Here is a 22,187-nt window from a genome sequence, read left to right on the forward strand (position 1 = left end):
GACAATGCTGCTAAAACCCCTGAGAATTAAACAGAAAGCAAGACAAGGTTGTGACTGAAATTGTGGATGTCTGGCTGTGCTTATCCCACAATACCAAGGCTGGTATGGCTCACAGCTATACAGAATTCTTAACATGGCCAGAAAAAGTGATACACTTATTAGATTTTTACTTATAATTTCTGAGTGATTTGCAGAGCAGAGTTGTAGCAACTTCAAGAGCATCTGCCATATAAAGGAGAGATCTGCTCCTGCTTGACAGGCAGCACGTGACACATGCCGGTGTGTTATATATTCCACATTATTACTTCCCTTCAGCCTGTCACCTTAATTATCCAGGGAGATTAAAGTGCTTTCACTGTCATTCTTAAAAATTTACAGCTTTAAAGGTCTACTGCATTAATGCTAGATAGTTGGGAAGACTGAAGATGATTTAGTATACTTTTGTGAGGTAGGAAAAAAAGTTAAGGGGGTTCAATTCATACTAGCAAAGTGGCATGAGGAATTTGTTTCCAAGGAATCATCACTGTTTTCCACAGTGCTGTAGTCCTCAAATCCTGTTATCTTTCCCAGTAGATATTACTGCTGAGCAAAGGGGACAGATCTAATTTTTCCCTTTAAATTAATATGATTTATGAATGCACTAGAAAGCTCCTATTGTGTTACTCGTGGTATAGCATATGACACAAAATCAACTGTTCTGTATGCATTCAAGAAAAGGAATTAAGAAATGGTAAAGGGAGACAAATGTTGCTCTGAACAGACCATGACTCATTTACATCGACTGTACAGAGTGGAAGAAAACTATTTAAATTTCTGCAGTTTCAAATTCTAAAAGATTTTTTGTATCTTTAATCTTTCAGGGTTCAGTGGGTGAACCAGGACCTAAAGGTGAACAAGTAAGTGATGTTATAGATCGTGGTAATTTAAATTTACACTACCAAATGCTGCACTGCATCACATTGACCAAATCTGAGGGCTCACAACGTGTTTTTTTTTTTTTTTTTTAAATATAGGGTGCACCTGGACCAGAAGGAGATGGAGGAGAAAAGGGTGACTTAGTAAGACGTTATTCTTTCTTCACCAGATCTAATATTTTGTTGCTGTTAATTAAGACTTCAAAGTGTGGTTTGATCACTGAAATACAGTTTCAGTTGTGTACTAACTGGACATAGTGCAAAGCACAGCAGTTCTATTAGCCTGGTCATATAGTCCAGCTTTTGGAAAGCATTTTGAAATATACATGTTCTTTTGTGTGTATAACATAGTATGTTGAGGTGTGTGTGTATATTTACACCAAGAGCTTGTATATAAATATATGCATACACACACACCTATTTATGCATATATACATATGTGCATATATATAAATTTTTGGTGTTTGAGGCAGTGAGGATGAGGAGATAATTTAATTCAGGTGAAGCAGGAGCACAGATAAGTAACCTTAATAACTCAGACTTGATTGAAATGTATTGTATAGTATCTTTTGGAAATAAGATGCAGCAACTCTGTTAGAGGGAGAATGGTCTCGGAGGAGGCCTTGACACTGAGATGTTGCTGGAGAGCACAGAAGTGTGGCATAATGTGAATTTAATGGATAATGCCTGTGGCATGTGCCCTTGGGTAAAGAGGATTTGTTTTTGTACAGAAAGAGAAAAGCATGAGTGCAGTGGGGCTCCTACAGTGGGGCTCCCTATCCAGCAAAGCCAGAACTTGATCTTTCAAAAGGAAGTAAACTGCTCCCTACTTAAAATCAGTATGCTGCCAGGTGGTATGCTGTTAAGAAGTGCTTTTTTTTCCCTACCCTCTACAATTCTGAAAAGGTTTTGTAGCTAAGTAACAGCCCTGGTGAGCTAAATGTCCACTGATAAAGCTTTACTACCAGTACACAGGATTCCAAGGAAGCAACACCAGAAGTTCTTTAAATGTGCTGTCAGCCTGTTTTTAAGCTGGTAACAGTTGTTACTTCTACTTCATTTATGAAATATTCATTAATAGTGGCCTTTCTGGCCTTTAGAAACCACTTATTTCATCAATGCCATTTAGGAGAAATGGGAGAATATAATTTTCTAAAATCCGTCCAAGGGTAGTATGATAAAACCAAAGATGAGTCAATGTTTCACAGGCAGTTACAAGATTTTGAACCCAATGTGCTTTTTGGTTTGTTTGTTTGTTTTTCCCCACAATTTAGGGGAAAAACCAAAAACTTCTGAATAGTGACTGCTATTCTCAGTCAAGCCATAGGGGGGGATCTTGGGGTTGCTGGAAGCCAGAGGTTATGTTTCTGGGAAAAGGAATTTCTAGGGGTTTGGTTTTCTTATAGCATGGTGGGTAGACCACTGGTTTCTGTTAATGTTTTATTAGGGCTAACAGAACACTGTAAAATAGCCATGAATCTGACAAATAAACAGTACAAAGCCAGCTGTAAGAAAAATGATTTCTTGTTTGTGCCTTACAGAAAGAAATCTTACAGAAAAATCTGAAATTCATGTGTTTTTTTTTGTTGTTTTTTTTTTTTTTTTAATGAGTTGTAATTCATTGAAGTGCAATTTTGCACATACCAGCAAGTGCCTTGGATGCTAAATGCGTGAACTTTTTCTTATACAGGAGAAATGTGTCAAGTTTACTGCATTTGTAATAACGATGGCAATAGATACTCTCTTCTAATATAATGTGTCTTGTTTTTGTTTAGGGTGATATGGGATTACCAGGTGCAAAGGGATCTGTAAGTATAACAAACTGCACTGTTACAGAAATACTGGTAGATCAGATAGATGGTTTTCTGATTAAGGAATAAGAATACAAATAGTGAGACGAGTTCTTTACAAATAATAGTGACATCAAATGAGCTCCAACAGCATTTCTTCCTTCTAAATTCTGAATACAGTTCGTATTAAAATGAATTAGCTTTGGAAAGGAATTCACATCCTGAATGTTAAAGAGACCCGGCACTGAACTGCAGTTTTCTGGCCACTTTTTATTATTATTATTTTTTAAGGAAATGAATGCACTCTTTATGCAGTAGAGGTACAGAAGGAGGCCCACTGCAATGGCTGCATGCGGTGTGTAATCTTCATACTGTGAAAAGGTGACAGAAGAGAAAGAATTTGAGAGCTGAATGCATTCTTTTATTTCAGCATCACTGAGAAGTGGGATTATTGCAGGAGCTGACAGTTTGGGCCATAATAGTAACATATCAACAACTCTGCCTCCAGGAACTGAGACTGAATGTAACAAAATGAGCTGTGCTTGTGTTCTAAGGGGCCACTGCACCTTTGGGACTAAGCAAATGCAAACTAGGCATTTATTGCTAATTGAGATATTACAGAAAGGACATGAGGAAGAGAAGCAGCAGAGGAGAAATCTGTAGCTCTTTGCACCAATTTTTTAAAATCTCTTTACCTGATGATACCCTGGAGTGCTTGTTATCCCAGTGAGTAGGGGGATGAATAAACCATCAGGGAACCTGATTACTTGCCAGGCTGGGCAAGAAAGAAATCATGGCTTCCTTGTTGTGTAGCTCACAGAGGGAATTTTGCTCTGATTATTTTATTCTGTGAGTGTGTTCTCTGGGTCTTATGTCAGAGCCAGCAATTAGCTGTCGGAAATGCAGTGGAAATGGAACTGAAATGGCTCCATCTTGTGGATTTAACTGATATTTAACTGATAATCATGCAGAGGAATTGACCATGTTTTTGAGGACCTGCTTCAGTGGGGTAATTTTGCTGAGAGATTTGAGAAGCTGTAAATATGTAGGGAATTTTTTTTTTTGTCTTTTTTTTGGTGGTTGTTTTTGGTTTTGTCTTCATTACTATTGATTAATGGTAGTAGAGTAACTTGTATTGGAAGTAACTTGGAGGCTTAGGTCTCACTTTGCATGCTATTTAATCCCTTAGAAAATTTCCTGGCACAGAAGGTATGGCTTTATTTACTAGGATGTACTTCAGTGGCAATATTGATATAGCCCTGCCATTTCCCAGGGGCCAGAATGCTTATACCAGTAAAATAGCTCTTTATACCCCATCCCTGAGCGCAGTAAGCTGGCAATGCCTCTGTTCTAGCACTGTGCCAACATCACCTTCAGTGAGCACGTTCCCTCCCCAGTGCCAGCAAAATCAAGCGTTGGACCTGGAAGCTGTGTGCTGAGAGCTCTGGCTCTGATACCTAAACAAAGCCAAAGTCTCCACTCCTGAACTCAGCCTGGGGCTGGGTGATACAAGCTCATACTGTGGTCTCTGAAAGAGGGTATGAAAGGCATTTGGAGCAAGCAGGGAGCTGGAAATTTTGTAACTTGAGGAGGACTTAATGGCCAGGGAAGTCGTTTGTGACATACATGAGGGCAGAAGTACAAACTGAGAGACCGTTCCTTGACAAAAACAGTGTCTTCTGTGTGCTATTATGGATGATGATTCTGTCTCTTTTGGCAGAATATCTTATTTTCCCACTCTTCTGCTTGAAATGAGGGGAGACTTTTATAAACCACACAGCCACTGATCCCAGAAGCTTATCTGAAAAGGTGCTGCACAACAGCTCTGCAGCCCCGTGGCTGTTACTTTGAATTTGTGATTAGCTCTTGTCCTGATTTTGATGTCAGGATGAGTCCAATGCCAGCATGGCGGTTTTTTGAAATTCCTCTGTCATTGCCAGGTTGGTAATCCTGGAGACCCAGGTTCCCGGGGGCCTGAGGGAAGTCGGGGGCTGCCTGGCATGGAAGGACCACGAGGTGCGCCTGGACCGCGAGGCCTGCAGGGAGAACAGGGTGCCCCGGGGCTGCCTGGCAGCCAAGGTCCAGCTGTAAGTACTGTCCTCCCCTAATTGATATCCCTTTGAACAATTAGCTGTCACTTGCACCACTCCTTTTCTTGCATCAGGAGATACATATGCATGGGAAACCCAAGTGCTACGTTAGAGTACTTGAAATACACCGTACCTTGCAACGGACCCATCTGTACACCAGAGAAATCTTAGGGCTGGACAATTGGGTCCTTTGGTCCTCAGCTTTCAGTTTACTTCAATTTTCTTGTGCCCACCAGTCTCTTGTGGTGTGCATGTAGTGTGTTTGATCCATGGGTGCACCACATACACACAGGATCTACCTGTCTTGCCGGTCAAAGTGACTTCAGCTGGCAAAGTTGTAATTGCAGGGGCTGGGACACCTTTTATTGAACAGCTAGCATTTTCCACATCAGGCACTCTTATAAAATGCTCTGTGGTATCAACTGGCCTTTAAATTACTATTTTTCAATCCTAGGGAAAAGAACCGACGGATCAGCACATTAAGCAGGTCTGCATGAGAGTCATGCAAGGTAAAGATGCTGAAAAGTGTTTGATGTTTCTTGTGCATTTAAGTTACGATACTCAACTGCTGGGGAAGCAGGCAAGATTTTCCCAGCCTTAAGCACAGTAAATGGCATGCTCTTAGCAAGGCATGCTGTAGAAAGTCTTTCCACATGCTAATGTAGACACAATACGAGAAACTGAAGTCCCTTATTTACATACCCTGTGCAGCTCATTGCACTACTTGTTGATTCCACACTATTTATGTAGTAACCAGGCCATAGACCAGAGTGTTTTTATAAAATACACGAATTTTGTATACGAATCACTTATTGTGTTTATAAAGTACACAGTGTCACTGAAAGCTTGTTTTACCTTTTGTGCTTATACACTGTTAGATTACAGCAAACAGACTACAGCAAAATAGGTTAAAAAAGAATGGAGGGAGTGCACAGAGAACCTTTCTACAGCTAACTTACCATAAAATGAAAATAATAGGCAGATGTTCAAAACCTTAATTATATTTGCTCAGTTCTTCTCGGTGCATGCAGAAAGCTGGAGCTTTTCTAATACAGTCGGGTGCATACTGAGTTTAATAACTTATGCTGTCCTGTAAGCACAAAAGAAATATTTAAGTACTTGCTATTGAAGATGACCTTTGGGATATTATGACTTTGTAATGCTAAGAGTTTACCACAATGAAATTGCTGCTCATGATTTAATCTAAAAAATCTCAGTACAAGTCACTATTCTTGATACCATGGGGATATTTTTAAAAAAACTTTCAGATAAAGCTGTCTTAGGGTGAGATGATTTTCACATGCCTATAAGTAGGGTAAAAGGTCTTTCAGAGTGGTTTCCTGAAAGTCTAATGTTGAGGAGTGAAATTAGATACAATTCTTGATTATATTCATAACAATCACAATTAGCAGGGAAGAGAAGGGTATGAGAAAAATCCAGACTATTTTCATTGCATCCCTCTAGAGAGCCTCTGTAATTGTCAATGTGATCATGTTAAAAAAATAAAATCCAATAGGGTCCATGGTGCCTTTTCACTGTAACAACAATCATAATTGAAGTCCAGCTCCTCAGGAGGCTTTGTCTGCAGATTGCTATACCCAGTCTTCCTCATTTATCTGCCGGACACAGTTGTGTTATATTTCAAATCCTGTTCTCCCTGTCGTCTTACCACTTCTAGACTGTGGACACAAAATAGCTATTTTTACCAAATTGTGCAGACTTTATAGCAAATGTCGTGTGGAGTTGTGTGTGGCTGTATCCACTGAAAGTTATTTCCAAGGCATGATGGAAAGATGGCTTTGAAATCAAATAGGATCTTTAAGGAAGGAGATAACTCTGCTCATGCTGTTACAGCAGTAGACTGAAAAGGGGAGGAGGAGAAAGGAATATAGCTGGTTCAGACCATTCCAAGGAATGACAAGTTGATCTTATGCCTAATGAAGAGCAAAGCTCCTGTTGATTCACCTGAAGAAAAGATCAACATTAAACGTTCAATTATTTACCAAACTTGAGTTCATGACCACCAATCCGAGATGTGCCTTTCCTCTGAAAAATAAGGCCTGCAACTAAGTTGCAGGCTCACTGCCTGTGGCCTTTTTAATTCCTTTTTGCAAAGATGAATCTTAGTAAGTATTAACAAGTAGTGACAAAGAGAGATTTGCTCTTTTAAGAGGCAGCAATTACATGAGTAAGTTTTCTTAAAGGTGGTTGAAAATTAAATGGCAAAGAAAATTGTGAGGGTATTCCTAAATAAACTGTATACATTTAAGTCATTTCAGCCTGCAGACATTACATGTTTAAGATGTAGGCTTCAGAGTGACCAGCGTCACGGAATGCCTATGCCGTTTGCCACTGATGAAACTAAGATAATAGGTTATATGTAAAAATTTTGCAAATAGCATTTTACATAAGAGAAGTGCTGCATGGGAATCTGTCTGTTTCCATAGCAGAAGATAGACAACCTTCTTTGGTGACCTCTAATACTTGTGAATCTCTCCATTCAAGCCCTGCATGCTGCTTAACGTTGTCCTGTTCGTTGCAGAACAACTCGCCCAGCTGGCCGCCAGCCTCAGGAGGCCAGAATTTGGCGCTCCAGGTCTTCCAGGCCGACCTGGGCCACCCGGTGCTCCAGGGCCTCCTGGGGAAAACGGCTTCCCAGGACAGCTCGGCCCCCGTGGCTTGCCTGGCCTTAAAGGTCCCCCTGGTGAGATTGGTCGTAAAGGTCCAAAAGGTAAGAAATTCTGTAGCTGGCTTTCAGTGGTTGGCTGGAAATGCTCTCCTTGTACTTGGGGTCACATTACATAATTGAAATTTGGCTTTCTCACATATTAACTGCATTAAAATTAGACTTGGCTTTCTGAGTTTTCCATATTGCGTAACAAACAATTCTCAATGCCAGAGGCAGCCTACATTTAAATCTCCTTTTTATTTACTATCAACTGCTGAACAACAACAAAATCAAAGCTCTTCTGGCCAAGCTATAGAATTTACAGTTGTTGTTTATGATATTAGGTTGTCTGAGGCACAGAGAGATGATAAGCATGTCAATCCTCTGAGCAAGGGATTTCAACATCTTATTTTTCAGTCAGTTGAACCCAGAGAGTGATGTTTTTTTTTCCCTGTTGGATTACACGTTGTTAATAAACAATATACAGGTGTGAATGTCAAACAGATCCTGCATTAGATATCTAACCTGTTTCCTGCCTCTGCTCCTTCAGTTGCCCCAGTGATTAAAGGGCACATTGGCTGGCCTCAGCAAAACTTGTTTATAAATGTTTCTTGTCATCATATCACTAATACACTATGAGAAAGGACAGACATCTGCCTTGAGCTAGAAGTAAGCAGCTGAATCAGTTTCCTAATATTAACAGTCTGTCTCATGGACTCCTGAGGTTTGTGTTTTTCACATGCTGAAAAGTTCCAGCAGGGATTTTCTCTTTACCCTACGCAGTCCAGTTGTGAACCTCACTTCTGCATGAATTACAGTCTCAAAAGCTAACATAAACAGTCAGGTTCATTCAATAATCCCTAGTCTAAATCCATCCAGTTTCTCACATTACAAGTGGCTGATAAAACTCTGCCTCGTATTTGGATATAATACTCAAGCCATTCTTATATTTAACATCATTGCACCTTGTGCCACAATCTATTGATTCTTTGGAAAGGATAAATCTGTAAGAAAATTGAGTTACCTTACGCTTCACAAAAAAAAAAATGTTGATCTAAGTTAATCTCTTTTGTTCCCATCTGAGAGGGTTTATATGCCTTCAAAGGATTATGCAGGGGAATTTTCTGCAAAGTCTTTTGTGCACCATGTATGTATTACTGTTTGTATTCAGCAGTGGTTTCAATTTGTTTTCTTGAAGGAAGGTTTTATTTAAAAAATTGTATTTCAACACAAAGCCGGTCTGTTGCCAGATTAGAGTGTTTACTTTTGTCTCAAGTTTTATTTGAAAGTAAAATTGGAAAAAAACTTTGAGAGAAGGAATAGAATACAAAGAAAGCAAACCCTAACTGCATTGTTGCTGTAGTTTTGTTACTGTTTGATTTAATGTGGTGTCACCTGTATTCACAGAAGCAATTAAAATGGAGATACAAGGGTGGGCTGATGTGATGAACTTGAGTCAGCACACAGCAGGCTGCACTGTGGTAATATTAAAAAAAAAAATAAAAATCTACACAGCACATGAAAAAACAAACTTAAAATTACCAAAATGCTGTTTCATACCATAATTGTCATCAAATTCCAGGTTACCTAATGGTAAGCCTTGAAACAAAATTGCAGATACCAAAGAAGTGGTGCACATGCACGTATGTGTGCTATCATGATGGTGCTTTACAACGCAAACCAGGTATTGCCTAGGATGTTAAACACCTGCCAACTACTGTCATGAGAAGACATCATCACCTTGCACTGAGGGCTGGGCTGCTTGGCTGACTTCACTTTCTCTTCTAAGTGAAGTTTTTGCCATGCTCACCTGGAGGCTGTCTCAGCATAGGAGTGGCACCAGGGGGAGGCTTCCAGTGCTTTCTTCAGCCTTGTTGGCACCAATATATTGCCCCGCTTCTGTGGCCACCTGCTGTATAGGTAGTGGAGGCTATTTGGTACCCCCTTGGCCAGGCCATTTCGTGGAAGTGCCAGGGTAAGATGAGTGACATTGGTGGGGTCTTCAGGAGCTTCAGTGCAGACAAATAATTGGACTAAGAACTAAAGTAGTTGTTTTAAGTGGCATCCACGTTGATACCTCGTGAAAGACACCCCTAAAAGACTTTGATTATATTATTTATGAGGTTTTCAATAGCTGCATGTTTCATGGTACGTGGCAGGAAACGTGAAAAAGATCTCCATACACCCACCAAAGAAAAGCCTGTGTAATAGCGGCACACGAGAACAAAGTAATTTGTCTTACTTTTGTGACCATATGCCTTAGATGTCGACAGTATGCTGTAATCTGTGCAAGTAAGCTTCTATTTTCTTCTGTGCAATAGCTGTCTCAAGTACTAGCACTGGAGAATTTTTACTTACTAGCTGAATTCACATGGTCTTTCAAAAGCCCTCTGTCAGTAACCCCAGGCTGAAACCCAAAATAGCCTTTGTGGTTCTGTGATTTTGGTTTATTTCTCTTATTTAGGCTGTGGTGTATTTCACGTGGTACTCACTGTCCTGTCCCTATTTTTTTCCCCTCCAGCGTGTCTATTAAGTATAACTCAAACATAGGGAGGGTGGAAATGGCACCCAAATCTGCAATCTTTTACAAGAGCATATGTCATGACATCTTTCAGAAACTCTAGGAATATATACAGCCACCTGAATTCTCTGCTTATGAGCTGTTCACTTCTGAGAGGTAACTTACTGAAGGTAATACTCCAGGCAGGCTGTAACCAATGTTTCATGAATTTGCTTTAGGTGAACCAGGAGAAAGAGGAGAGAGAGGATTTCCAGGCAGAGGAGTGAAAGGCTTCCCTGGACCAAGAGGTCTTCCAGGTAAATATAAAAGGCTGAGGACAAAGCAGAAAAGGGAGAGATGTGCAATAAAAATTTATTCAGAATGGATACCTCAGGCTACCTTGAATACGTTAAAGGTGTCCATTATTAAGCAATAAGCTTCCAAACAACAGTAATTCCTAACTTTTTTTGTTGTAGGTAGTGATAAAGTCACAAATCCAAATTAAAAGCTCTTTTACTAAAGTGCTACCACCCCACCCAAGATTAAGAAAAATATGTACAAAGCATTAGAAAAAAAAAATAAATCAAAAACATAAGAGGCAAGCCACAAACCCAGACTATCTTACTGGCAGTCCGAGCAATCTTCAAAATCTCCATTCATAACTTAAGACATTCAAAATATAATTCTTCATTTTTGCAGTAATTAATTACAGTGTTGTGTAATAGGGCTCGAGGATAGATACTTGCTGATAAATGCAGCACAACTGGCCTCTAGTGGCCAGTGATGAAAATAAACATTTCCGTCAATGTCTGCAGCATGTTTACGTATATACACAGTAGCTACCAACATTTGTTCCCTTTGTAAAAAGGAAAACAATTTCAGTTGCGTATATACTGATACCCAGGATGTCTGGGAGACTCAGAGCTCTCCTCTTCAGAAATTTATCATTGGAAAAGGCTTACTAAAATCACTGTATTTTATCCCTTCATTGAAGATTTAAAAAGATAAAGATACTTCAGTGCTCAGCAGTTCCACTCTGCGCATCTATTCCCCAACATACCTGAGTGGAAAGTAAAAATAAATTCTTGATACATCTCTTTCCAGAGCAGTAACATAACTCTGAAATAGCGAGTAGCATCTGCAGCTCCACAAGCCTCACCAGCAGAATTGCCTATGTGGCTCCAATCAGCTCTATGGTGCAGGTTTATAGGGTGGCAGGTATAACTGGAGAGGCTTGGGACTGAGATTTCATTTCTATAGATGTGTAAAGGCAGCCTGGTTCTCTGCTGGCGAGTAACTGTCTCTCTCCGTGGTCACCTCTCTGGGGAATCCACTGAGAGCAGTAAAAAGGGAATTTATCCATCTTCATACAGCTTTTAACAAAAGGTAATGTGAGATATACGCTGAGCACATCCCATGCTGCCAGCTTGAGACCTGATTCCTCTTTTCCAGGCGAGCCAGGCAAAGCCAGCTATGGCAGGGAAGGCCGTGACGGCGTACGAGGTCCCCCTGGGGTGGCCGGTCAGCCTGGGGTGCCCGGTCCTCCCGGCCCTCCTGGCCCTCCAGGGTACTGTGAGCCGTCGTCTTGTCGGGTGCAGGCTGGGCAGAGAGCTGGTAAGAACGTGAAAGGGCCATGAGTGGGCAGCGCACGTGCCACCAAGTGCTAGCATCAACTTACTTCCTGCACAGACAGCTGAGAAACAGATAAGGAACGGAGGAGAAACACAGACACAAAGAAACCTTGCAGCCGAGGTTTCAGTAAGGCATTTTAACACAGCGGGTGTCCATTAAAGGTGTACTTAGCAACACAAGTTGGAGCAATGGTGCTTACAAAAACACATGGGCAAGGCCTTTTGGTTCTTCTCCCCTGGGGAAAATAAAAGCACTTGTCTATTAATAGTGTTTTTTTTTTTTAAAAAATAAAGAGTTTCCATGAATACTTCTTCTCCCATCCTTAATTTCTTTGTATGATGTACAGTGAAATGACACGTCTTCAGACAACAAATAAAAAAGGATTAGTTTATTTACTTCGGTTGTAGCTATATTTTTTGTGCATGTAAAACACAATCTAGAGCCCCCTGAGCAGGCTCCGTCATTTCATACTTGGTCATCTCGATGTACGTACATGGTGCATGGGCTGTGTAAGCCTCCCTCAGCTCTTCAGCTGTGGAAAGGCAGCGTGGAAACCTGTCCCCTGCCATGCTGTAAACCTACAATCACCGGGGGCTCATGACTAAGCCCTGTGGAATAACCTCTTTGTTTCCCATTCCAATTTGTGTTGCGTTCCTAATTTTGGATGAAGCCTATTCCAGCTCAACTCCTGTGTCAAATTCACATAAAAGGCTGGCAGCCATTTTCAAGGGAATGTTAAGTCCCAGAAATGTACCAGTTTCATAGTTGAGATTACCTATTTTAAAGTAACATCTGTGGTTGTACAAAACACAAACAAATAAATGATGTCTTAACCCCCTGTATGCTTTTATATGTGTGTTTATGTTCAATATCAATAAACAGAACAGCTGGAAGGCCACCATTAGACATCCCAAGTTGCCTTTTTTAGATAAACTCAATTTAGAGAAAAATGTGCAATGTGGATATTTTGTTTCTCTCTGTGTAAATTAAACTATTTGTGTTTTTGACTGTACCTTCTCTGAAGCCTGTTCTTTCTCAAAGATGACAATGAAACTATCACATGATGTTTTCTTTCATTTTGCTATTAGTCACCCGCATTTTAAAATACAAACCTTGGCACACTTGCTTTAAACATTATTTTTTTTTCTAGACCTTCGTTGTCTGTTTCTGTTCAAAATGGGAGAATATACAGAAATAACACAAGCAACTGAACTATGTATTTTGCCTCTAACATGTTAGAGAACACCTAGGAGAAAATATTGTTTTATTATTATATTATAGTATATACTCTGAAGGAAATTGCTGAAGGCAAAACCAAACCCCATAAACCTCCCCCCCAAACAAACCTGATGCGGTAGCTGCATTTAGGAGCTGCTTCCCTGGCACCTCAGCTGGTGACAGAAAATGCCTAAATAAGCTCATGTAGGAGAATAAGAAAAAGCTGCTAATTTGCACAACTGTTTAAGAACACGTTAAATGGGATTAATGTTATTAACCTCTGTATGACCCTTGCACAGCCCAGTGTTTTAAATGATGCAATACTGCAAGTCGTAGCTTCAACACTGCTGTCTGTTTAGTTCCACAGAAGCAGCACTGGGTGAGATCTGGGGGAAGAAAATAGAAATAAAGAAACATGACATCCTTCCTAGAGACTCTGGGCAAGACTGAGACAGGATGGTTTTCCTGCACCTCCTGTTTGGCCAAGCTTTCTCATAACCAACATCTTCTACTTCAATACTACAGGAATTCATCAGAATAGATAAGTGCAAAGAAATTCAGTCTTAAGAAACAAATCCAGACAATTGCATATGAGGTGCTTGCCTTGCTCATCCATAGCAGTGTTCCACAAACTTTCAGATTAGATCAGTTTTTACCAATGTAGGTGATGGTCCTCAAAAGTACGTAGTACAAATAAAGTACAAATAAAACACCAGTGTTAATGACAAATTGTTTCACCAGCAAACTTTTATTTTGATTATAAAGCGTGTAAAACTTAAAAAGAAAAAAACAAAAAACAAAAACAAAACCACTGATAATGAAAGAATTGAACTGATAAATCATACAGAATGAAAATATTATTTTCCATACATAATGCATAAACATAATCAAAAGAAGAAAAACCCCAACATTTAAATATAAATGTGAAGTGCTTTAAAAAATATAGTCTGAAAATGCAAAAAATTCCACAATGGAGAGAAAACATTGATATGTAAAAAACAAACCAGAATTATTACAATCAAACAAATGCAACACTGAGGATCAATTCAATGCAGATGCTATGTAAGTGGACAGCTTGAGATTGGGACAGATTTTATCTGAATAATGGTAGAGCATATATCAAAAAAAAATAATAATCAGGAATTGAATGTTAGCAACAGCACATTCAAGGAAATAAAGATTTGGAAAATAAAAGCATAATTACGAAGTTTAAGGCATATTAACTATGGTGATATAGAAAAAAAAATGGTGCTAGTTTAAATAAAAACAGGTAGATGGCACAAAGCAAAGAGGGTGGGAGGTTTCCCAGGCCACTGACAGCATTGCCAATTCTAACAGCTGCTCCTGCACTCTCTGGGTGAGGTCCTGAGTAAGGATTTTTCTCCTGCCTTTCTGGTTCAACAACATAAAACATGATGAAATGTCCGAATGACAACCTCCTTGAAATCCCTTCCACGCTAGGGATCTCTGCCACCACTCATCACCCTCAGGGTGTAACGGTGCTGTGATCATAGATGGTTTAGCTGCCCAGTTATGTGACCCAAGCGTAGGCAGGAGCCCAGAGAAAAACATTCAACAACCGTCTGCAAACTGATAACCAGTTCTTTGCAACCCGACCTGATACCTCAAAGTTTTGACAGATGTGCTTTCCCTACTAGGTTATTAACAAGTATTAAAATACTGCTGCCAAATACTGCACTATATTTTTATATACAAATATATATATAAAACATATATATGACATATTTATATTGTTAATATAGTGTATATATTTATATATGTATATCTACTTGAAGTTTTCTGTCACAGCCATCATTGGACTCAAGCAACCTGGTACGAACAGGTACCAAAAAACTTTTGTGACTATTTTACAAGGCCAAGCTAAAGGATGAGTGACGGCTCTAGAGCACAATTTGAAGCACCTGAAAGAAGGAAGCAAGCAAGGCCGGGGAGGTTACACCAGGATTTGCTTCCATGAATACCCTCATGTGACCTGAGTCTACACAGAGCCAAATCCTTATCTCCAAATTTGCTTTCCTTCGAAAAGGGAGTGTCAGCAGGTGGTTTGAAGACTACCTGGAAGACAGAGTGAAGGAGAAACTGAGTCCTGTTCGTTCCTCCTGGCAGAACACAGCAGCGACACTCCACATATAAACACATGCTGCGCTTTTGCAAATGTTTTGAAATTACTGAGTTAACTGTGTGAGATGTGTTTGCTTGACCTGCTCATAGGATGGACCAGTAAGATGAGGGGTGGATGCCACTGTTCCCAGTATTATTATTTGGCCTTGCAGTTTCTGCCTCCTTTGTACTTAAAATGCAGTCACGGCACCGTCTCTGCACCTGGATCACAGGTAAAGAAGAAAGGGCCTTTATTTTGTAGGGTGTGTTACTCTCATCTCATTTGTTATAACCTCAGTTTTATTCCCCTCCCCTCACTCCTTTCAAAAGGACTACTCAAACTGTGGCAGCTGTAGACAACACATGTAACAAGCCTGCTGAAGCCACTACCAAATTTGAAGAAAAAAAAATCATGCCAGTGGTCAAATTATCACCTAGCATCCTTTATAATGCCACTGACCTGGGAATTCTCTTTTTTTCTCCTGGAGAGTTAGTAAGAGAAGAACAAAAACACTTTACCTCACCTGAAGTTAACCACTTTTGGAATGAGAGTGATTGCCTCATTTTTAGACTGGACTGTTCTCTGCATTTGATTCACAGATTATATTAACTTCCCTCAGATTTATTTACCTATTGAAACCAAGGTTTTCCACTTTTTTTTTTTTTTTTTTCCCTCCAGCCTGTGCAACCTTAAGTTTCACCAACCTGTCATAAAGCATGAGCCTGCCCATGGTGTGCTCAGCAGCCCTGTGCCCCACCGGGCTCACTGCAATGGTTGCCTTCCTCTGCATCCTCTTTTATCCTTCCTTGTGATTTGAAATGTAAAAAAGGAAAGGTTGTGACTTCTGACAGAACCACTATTCATGTACAGAAAGCATAGAAAGCGTAGGAAATGTCGCCATTGTCATCTGGAAGCCTGTGTCACAGATGTAAATGGCCACATGAGCAGTGCAAAGAGCACACTTTCTATCCACTCAATACATATCCATTGAATTGAACCTTAAATGTTGCAAACCAAAAATAAAATGAAGGAAAGAAGCAACCAGTATGCATGTACTGTGATGAATTCAGTGACAACTGCATATCATTCAGAAATGAAAGAAAACAATAAAATAAGGTATGTCATTGAACTTCCTTCAAATGTATCAACCGGAGACAGAATGTATTTACATTGAAACATCAGTAAATAATTAAAAGCATTTAAGAACAGCAGACTTGGAGATAAAACTGCTAATAAAATACATGTAGACTACATTCTTTTTAGCTACAACTTATTTTGGTCTAGAATCTGTAATGTTTGTTAGCAATTAATATTTGAAAACTGCATTTTCCTAAAGTATGGTGAGGTTTGAGTTGGCTTTGCCAACTTCAACAACAACCAAGGCAAGGTCACAGTTAAACTTGTTCTCCATGGTCTACACCAACCCCTATGAATGGATTTAGAAACCCATCCAGCATCATCTAGTTGTAGTGGTCATAACAGATTTCAGAGAAACTTTACATGATTCAGTAAAGCTCAAATCTAACAAACACAAACCAAAAAAAAAAAAAAAAAGCAAATGCAAAAAAAAAAAAACAACATCGTTTTGTTTCCTGAGATACTTCTCATGTTTTAACATGCTAAGTTAGAGCAGCACTTCTACCGAACTGGTAAATTAAGAAAAGAACTTAGTGGCTGGCTTTAGGCTAGCGTATCTGGAGAAACAAGTGTATAAAATGCTAATGTAGCTGGGGGTGTGTGTGTGTAAGACTTTTATGTAAACATCACAGAAAAATAATAATAAAAAAAAGTGTACACTGACATGAAAAATAGTATTTCACCATTGTGAAAAATAAGTGCTAAAATATATTGTGTGATTATCCATTAATTTAAAAAATATGCATATTTAACAAAGCTGTGCATATCTAACACCTCTCGTAATCCACAATCAGAAACCAAAGGGAGGAGTGACGATGCACTCAATCCCATTTCCTCATCACAGTGCTCTTCTAGCATTAAAACAAATCCAGTTTAAGACAAAAATATCAGATCTTAGAACATAACTAAGTAGGCTGCACTGCTGCTTGATTGTACAACTGTGATTGTGCTGCTTTAGTTTTTACCAACCTCTGCAGACCCGCTGCTCTCCTGGAGACACCTGCCATTGCGGGGCACGTAAGTTATGCCCAGGGGCTGCGTGTTCTGCTTCTGCACGTTCTTCTACGGTGTGTCTAGATACATGAACAATCTAAGCAAAATTACCTGAAAATAATTACCGAAGAAAGGCAGTATTTCTGCTTATACCACCATGTAAAAAATAAAGGGATTTTAGGAAAAACTACCAGGCTCAAGAGCACAACGTGAACTCTGGTGCCGTGCAGCTACACAGCACCGGGCCCTTCCTTGAGCTGCTGAGTTCAGCCCTTGCTTTCTCACTGCTCTGGGAAGGTTTCTGCGCTCCCCCGTGTGGACAACAGGAGCTAAGCTGCAGCCTCGGAAAAGTCTGACCCTAAGTTTATTGCCTTCTTCGAGCAAGCCGAGTCGTTCTGTACATAGCTATTAGAAAAAGAGCCCAACACTTTCTTAGCAGGCAATAAAGAGACTTGCCATCAAGTAGAAGTGTCCGACCCTGAACAAGAACAAAGCTTGGAGAGCTTTTAAGAAAGGTTTCAAACATTTTGTCAAAGTTAATTCAGCTCAAAGTTCCAAATACATGTTCCCAAATCAGAGAAATACCTTGTGCTGCTGGAAATAACAACCCTCCCTGTCAAGTTTCTTGCAATGTTTACCGCAGCACAGACTGCTCAAAACAAAGATGAAATCGATGTCATGGATGCCCCAGCCCTGGAAGAGCTCAAGGCCAGGTGGGATGGGGCTTTGGGCAACCTGATCTAGTGGGAGTGGGCTGGAACTAGTGGATCTGTGAGGTCCCTTCCAACCCAAGCCATTCTACAGTGCTATGACACAGCAAATCCCCAAACAGATGAACACCCCCTTGCCCTCCCTGGCTCCCCTTCCCAAAACCCCAGAGAGCATCAGTCTAAAACTGCAAACAAATTTCAGGGGCCAAACCTGGAAACCACGCAGACACACGTTTCCAGCTGCATCCTGCTTTCAATTGTAAAAATGCGGAGTTGGAGCAACCCCATGTGAAGGGATGTCAAGCTGGGATTAATTCTGTGAAGAACATGAAATCTTTAAAAAAGGTATCAAGAGAGCCCATGTAACAAAATACCCGTTTTCTCGTGTGAGAAAATTAAATTGGGCTTTTAGCAAAACAAAAAATTATGCATCAAGGGTAATTACCAAAGTAATTACCTGCAGATAAATTCAAAGTTCAAATGTTCAACTACATTTTAAAAGACCTTTAGACTTGAGCCCCAAGAAAAGAAAAAGGCATCGGTAGGAAATAAAGATGAAAAAATAAATTTCTTCAAATATAAAAAGTGTTCTACTTTCTGCTCAATTCAAGTAAATTAAAATACAGGAATTGCATCTGGCAACTAATAAATGCTCAGTTTCAGCTAGCTAAAAGCCCCAAAATATACAGATATAACCCTAAGACAGCATGACAGTCTATGTACAGCATTCCAGAAGGGGGCTGAACCCTTTCAATCTTGTGATATTCCCTAAAAGACAGCACCCTTTTTGATATTATCACAGAAAATGAAGTTTAAAATTAACTTACAAAGTAAAAAAATATTTCCATTTTACATACATTGGAATTACTAGAGAAGGAAAACAAAACGTTCCTGTGGGCTGCCTGGCCAGCAGTTCATTTGAAAGAATTGAACACGGTGCGCGGGGCCCGGGTCTTTGCGGGGTGAGCCGCCCACCCCCAACACCAGCAGGGTGGACATTGAGTGAGGCACCACGGCAGCCATCGGAAGCACTCCCTCTCGCACCGCTGGGCCAGCTTGTAGAGAGGAAAAGACCAGACCTGGAGGGGCAGGTGACATCGGAGAGAAAACCGAGGAGCGTTTATAGGCACGGGAGGTCTGAAGCAGGAGCAGGAGATGTGGAGCTCTGCACCGGTGGGAGGAGTTGTCTCAAATGTGCCTTCATCATGGTGCAATGAAGGTGCCCCGGTGGGGCCTGCAGGGACAGAGGGCCACTGCTGCCTGCTGGGGCACTGCGAGGGGTGGGCAGGAGAGGAGGCTGAGAGCTGCAAGCTGTCCATGGGCTTTGACCCAAGTCTCAGTACTTACAGGACATGCACGTAACACCCTGAGCCCCTGCAGCATGCCTCCAAGTGCAGCGTGTTGCAGCTCTCCATCAGAGATCAGGCTTGTGACACGCCATCGGTTTTCTGGCATCCTCCTTCCAGCTCACCTCTCCTGTCCCGGGTGCCAAGATGCCAATTTTCCATCCCTGTGTTCATTTAAACATTTTCCTTCTGCTAAGCACCTTCCTCCCTCAAAACGTGTGTTTAATACACCAAGTGACACTTGGAGGTCGCTCCCAGGGTATGATTTTCTTCTTAGCAGGTGTGACTGAAGACTCACCCTGCTCCCTGGATACCTTATGTGACTCTACAAGGTACAAATCTTTCTTCTCTTGGTCTGGAAGCAAGTGCTAGGAACTCTACCCAGAACAAATGTCAATATATTATTTTAGTCTCCCACCGTTATTACTGTTTTTAAGTCAAGATCAGAAGTCAGACATTAATTTTGTATGAGAGCTTCTCTGGAATCCAACACTCCCAATCTGGGAGCACTTCACTGCCACCTGACCGAGCGGCTGGCTCCTTCGGCACTGCTGAAGCACGGCAGCCACCAAGACCACTCGCCTGCCTACAGCAGGACAGCATTACCACCTTCCTAATGACAGAATTCCCTTAATAGCATTTTCAATTTCTATTACACTGTAGCCAGTTCCTTAGGACTAATCTACAATTGTCTGTTTCCCGATTGTAAGGAGTGAAATTTTGGCCAACACTTCTACCTCCTTTTCAGAGTCAGGCTCTGTACAATTGGTTTTCTCCACCTTTTCTTTTGGCCACTCCTTTGAGCTCTGTATGATATGCATGTTGTTCTCTTTTGTTCTTTCCTGACAATACCTGGTCATTTACCCAATGCTTGCAAGCTGCATGCAGTCAAGACCCATGTCTAACAACTTCCAGAGGACAGTTTCCTAATTTTTCCAAACTTCTCTTGAACTTCAACTATTTTTATTTTTGCAGCCAGTTATAAGGACCTGTGAATTTTACACTTTACTGGTTTCAAGTTCTTCTGAAACTTATTTCAGGATGTAATTCTTGCAGGAGAAATAGGAAAATGTGCCTTTTGTAAGATCAGGGACTTATGAAGGTTTCTTCTCCAGATGTCACTGCTAACATGTGTGCTCTTGCTAAAGCAAGATGTCTTTTTCGTAAGCAGACATAATGGAAGAGTAGCTTGATTACAAGCAATGATAATACATTTACTGAGTTCACATGACCATTAGAAGGTGTCCCAGATCTCAGTGAAGAACAACACCAGGAGTCCCTACCACTCACACCTGGAGTGTATATATACAACTGTGACTAAACCAACGTTCAAGTTCTCAGTTGGAACATCATTCATTCAACAGAAACACCCCTTAGTGCTACACCTGGTGAATTCCCAGTCAGTCTGAATCTGAACTGGATGGGAGTAGAGATCATAAAAATATCTGTTTCTTTCTTTGACATCTAGAAAATTATATAAGTGGTTGGTAGTGCTCGTGGTACATGATGCAGACCTGGTTCAGGGGGTGTGCCAGAGCCTCCTCAGGGGACAGTAACATTGAGTCTGAACAGAGTTCCTAGCACTCCAGCTAAGATCCTACATTCACCACCAATGGGTACACTTTAAAACTTCAGAACAGCATTTTCTCTGTTTAAACTTCACCACCGGTAAGAAACATCAAGCCAGCTTACATGCTGAGGCATATGTACTGCCTTAAGTTATAATAAAATATTTTTTTTTTGAAGAAAGAAGCTTATGAAAATTATTTGGGCCTATTTTCTCCTCTAAGCAAAATAAATATGAGAAACATAACACATGGAATGCACTCTGGAAAATAAATGTCATCATTTCGCAATTATGACACTGCAAATAGAATAGAAAAAGGCTCAATTCCGCGCCTTACAAATTATCTACAGACCATGCAGTGTCAAGGGAACAAAAAATGCACCAAGTATTTCAAAGATTAAATTAACTTATTGAGAGGAGTGAAAAGTGATTGTGAACCCAAGTGTCTATGGGAGAGGGTTTTTATTTCCCGCTGGTGCGTGACCGAGTCTGTGCTACATGGTAATAGCAGTCTGCTGGATTGCATCTTCCATTAGGTCCAGGTGGCCCCTGCGGTCCGGGTGACCCTGGAGTTCCTGGTGAGCCCGGCAGGCCAGCAGCTGGTGGAATAAAGTTAGAATTAGCACAGTCCTTGCCAGAGCACATGCAATGTCCTGCCTTACATCTCTGAAAGTTCGCTTCACGCCAGCTAATCTGCCAGAAGGCTGGCGTACCTGACCTCATGCTATGGCAAAAATCAGGAGGAAATTCACTGATGTAAAATGTGGGAGAACCAGGAGAAAGGCATGTTAGTTCATAAATAATGATAGCGTAAAATAAATCTGGAGACTTGTACCTGCAGGGCCAGGTGGTCCAGGATTACCAGGCAGTCCAATTCCAGGCTCACCTCTTTCCCCTTTCTGTCCTCTATAACCTACACAGAATAAAGATATGAAAATAAGAGTGTCCTCTTATTACAAACAGCAATCTTCTATAGACCTTGTTGACAAGAAATTACCATGACAAATGTAATTTTGAAAATTTGTGCTCACCTCTTTTTTTTTTTTTTTTTTTTAACCTGTGACTGTCATTGACTATCATTGTTTTCTAGGACAGCTGTTGCATTTCTATGTTCCTTCTGGAAAATATGAGGATTTCTAGCAGTTGCACCCTCTGCCAGAGGACCCTCACCATATTTAATATCCTGACCTTTTCCATTTTTTTTTTTTTTTCCAAATTTTTAAACTTCCTGAAGTTTCTGTCAAAATGAACTGAACGTATATGCTGCTCCAGCTCCATCTTTTTGATGAAATGATATAAAGCACCAACCAGAGGGCCATCTGGAATCCAACCCCATCTTTAACTGACCGTACTCACAGGACCATAACTGCAGCCAGCCAGCCCGTCTGTGACAGCCCACAAACTGGGTGAGACTTTGACCTCCTTACTCTATATAAACCCTGATGTCTGCACTTTTTAGCTGTGAACTTGGGCTGTATGCTTTGATATTCTCCTATGTGT

At 40.6% G+C, this 22,187-nt stretch overlaps 2 protein-coding genes across 11 annotated transcripts in view; one reads left to right on the top strand and one right to left on the bottom strand.

Annotated features, from left to right (window-relative positions):
* Positions 1 to 11,989, top strand: part of COL9A1 (collagen type IX alpha 1 chain) — a 65,171-nt gene extending 53,182 nt beyond the window's left edge. For both annotated transcript variants that reach the window (XM_038176103.2, XM_072036308.1), the window contains 8 exons: positions 861 to 896; positions 1,014 to 1,058; positions 2,690 to 2,722; positions 4,645 to 4,791; positions 5,249 to 5,303; positions 7,337 to 7,525; positions 10,202 to 10,279; positions 11,415 to 11,989. In XM_038176103.2, the coding sequence (XP_038032031.1) occupies positions 861 to 896; positions 1,014 to 1,058; positions 2,690 to 2,722; positions 4,645 to 4,791; positions 5,249 to 5,303; positions 7,337 to 7,525; positions 10,202 to 10,279; positions 11,415 to 11,599 (768 nt within the window). In that variant the 3' untranslated portion in view covers positions 11,600 to 11,989. The remainder of the gene's footprint in view (positions 1 to 860; positions 897 to 1,013; positions 1,059 to 2,689; positions 2,723 to 4,644; positions 4,792 to 5,248; positions 5,304 to 7,336; positions 7,526 to 10,201; positions 10,280 to 11,414) is intronic.
* Positions 11,990 to 21,132: 9,143 nt separating this feature from the next.
* COL19A1 (collagen type XIX alpha 1 chain) overlaps positions 21,133 to 22,187 on the bottom strand; it is a 202,617-nt gene continuing 201,562 nt past the window's right edge. For all 9 annotated transcript variants that reach the window (XM_072036305.1, XM_027455038.3, XM_027455037.3 and 6 more), the window contains 2 exons: positions 21,523 to 21,600; positions 21,133 to 21,286 (listed from right to left, as the gene is read on the bottom strand). In XM_072036305.1, coding sequence (XP_071892406.1) covers positions 21,150 to 21,286; positions 21,523 to 21,600 — 215 coding nt within the window. In that variant the 3' untranslated portion in view covers positions 21,133 to 21,149. The remainder of the gene's footprint in view (positions 21,287 to 21,522; positions 21,601 to 22,187) is intronic.

The sequence above is a fragment of the Anas platyrhynchos genome, chromosome 3 (genome assembly GCF_047663525.1).
Source record: "Anas platyrhynchos isolate ZD024472 breed Pekin duck chromosome 3, IASCAAS_PekinDuck_T2T, whole genome shotgun sequence".
Lineage (NCBI taxonomy): Eukaryota > Metazoa > Chordata > Aves > Anseriformes > Anatidae > Anas > Anas platyrhynchos.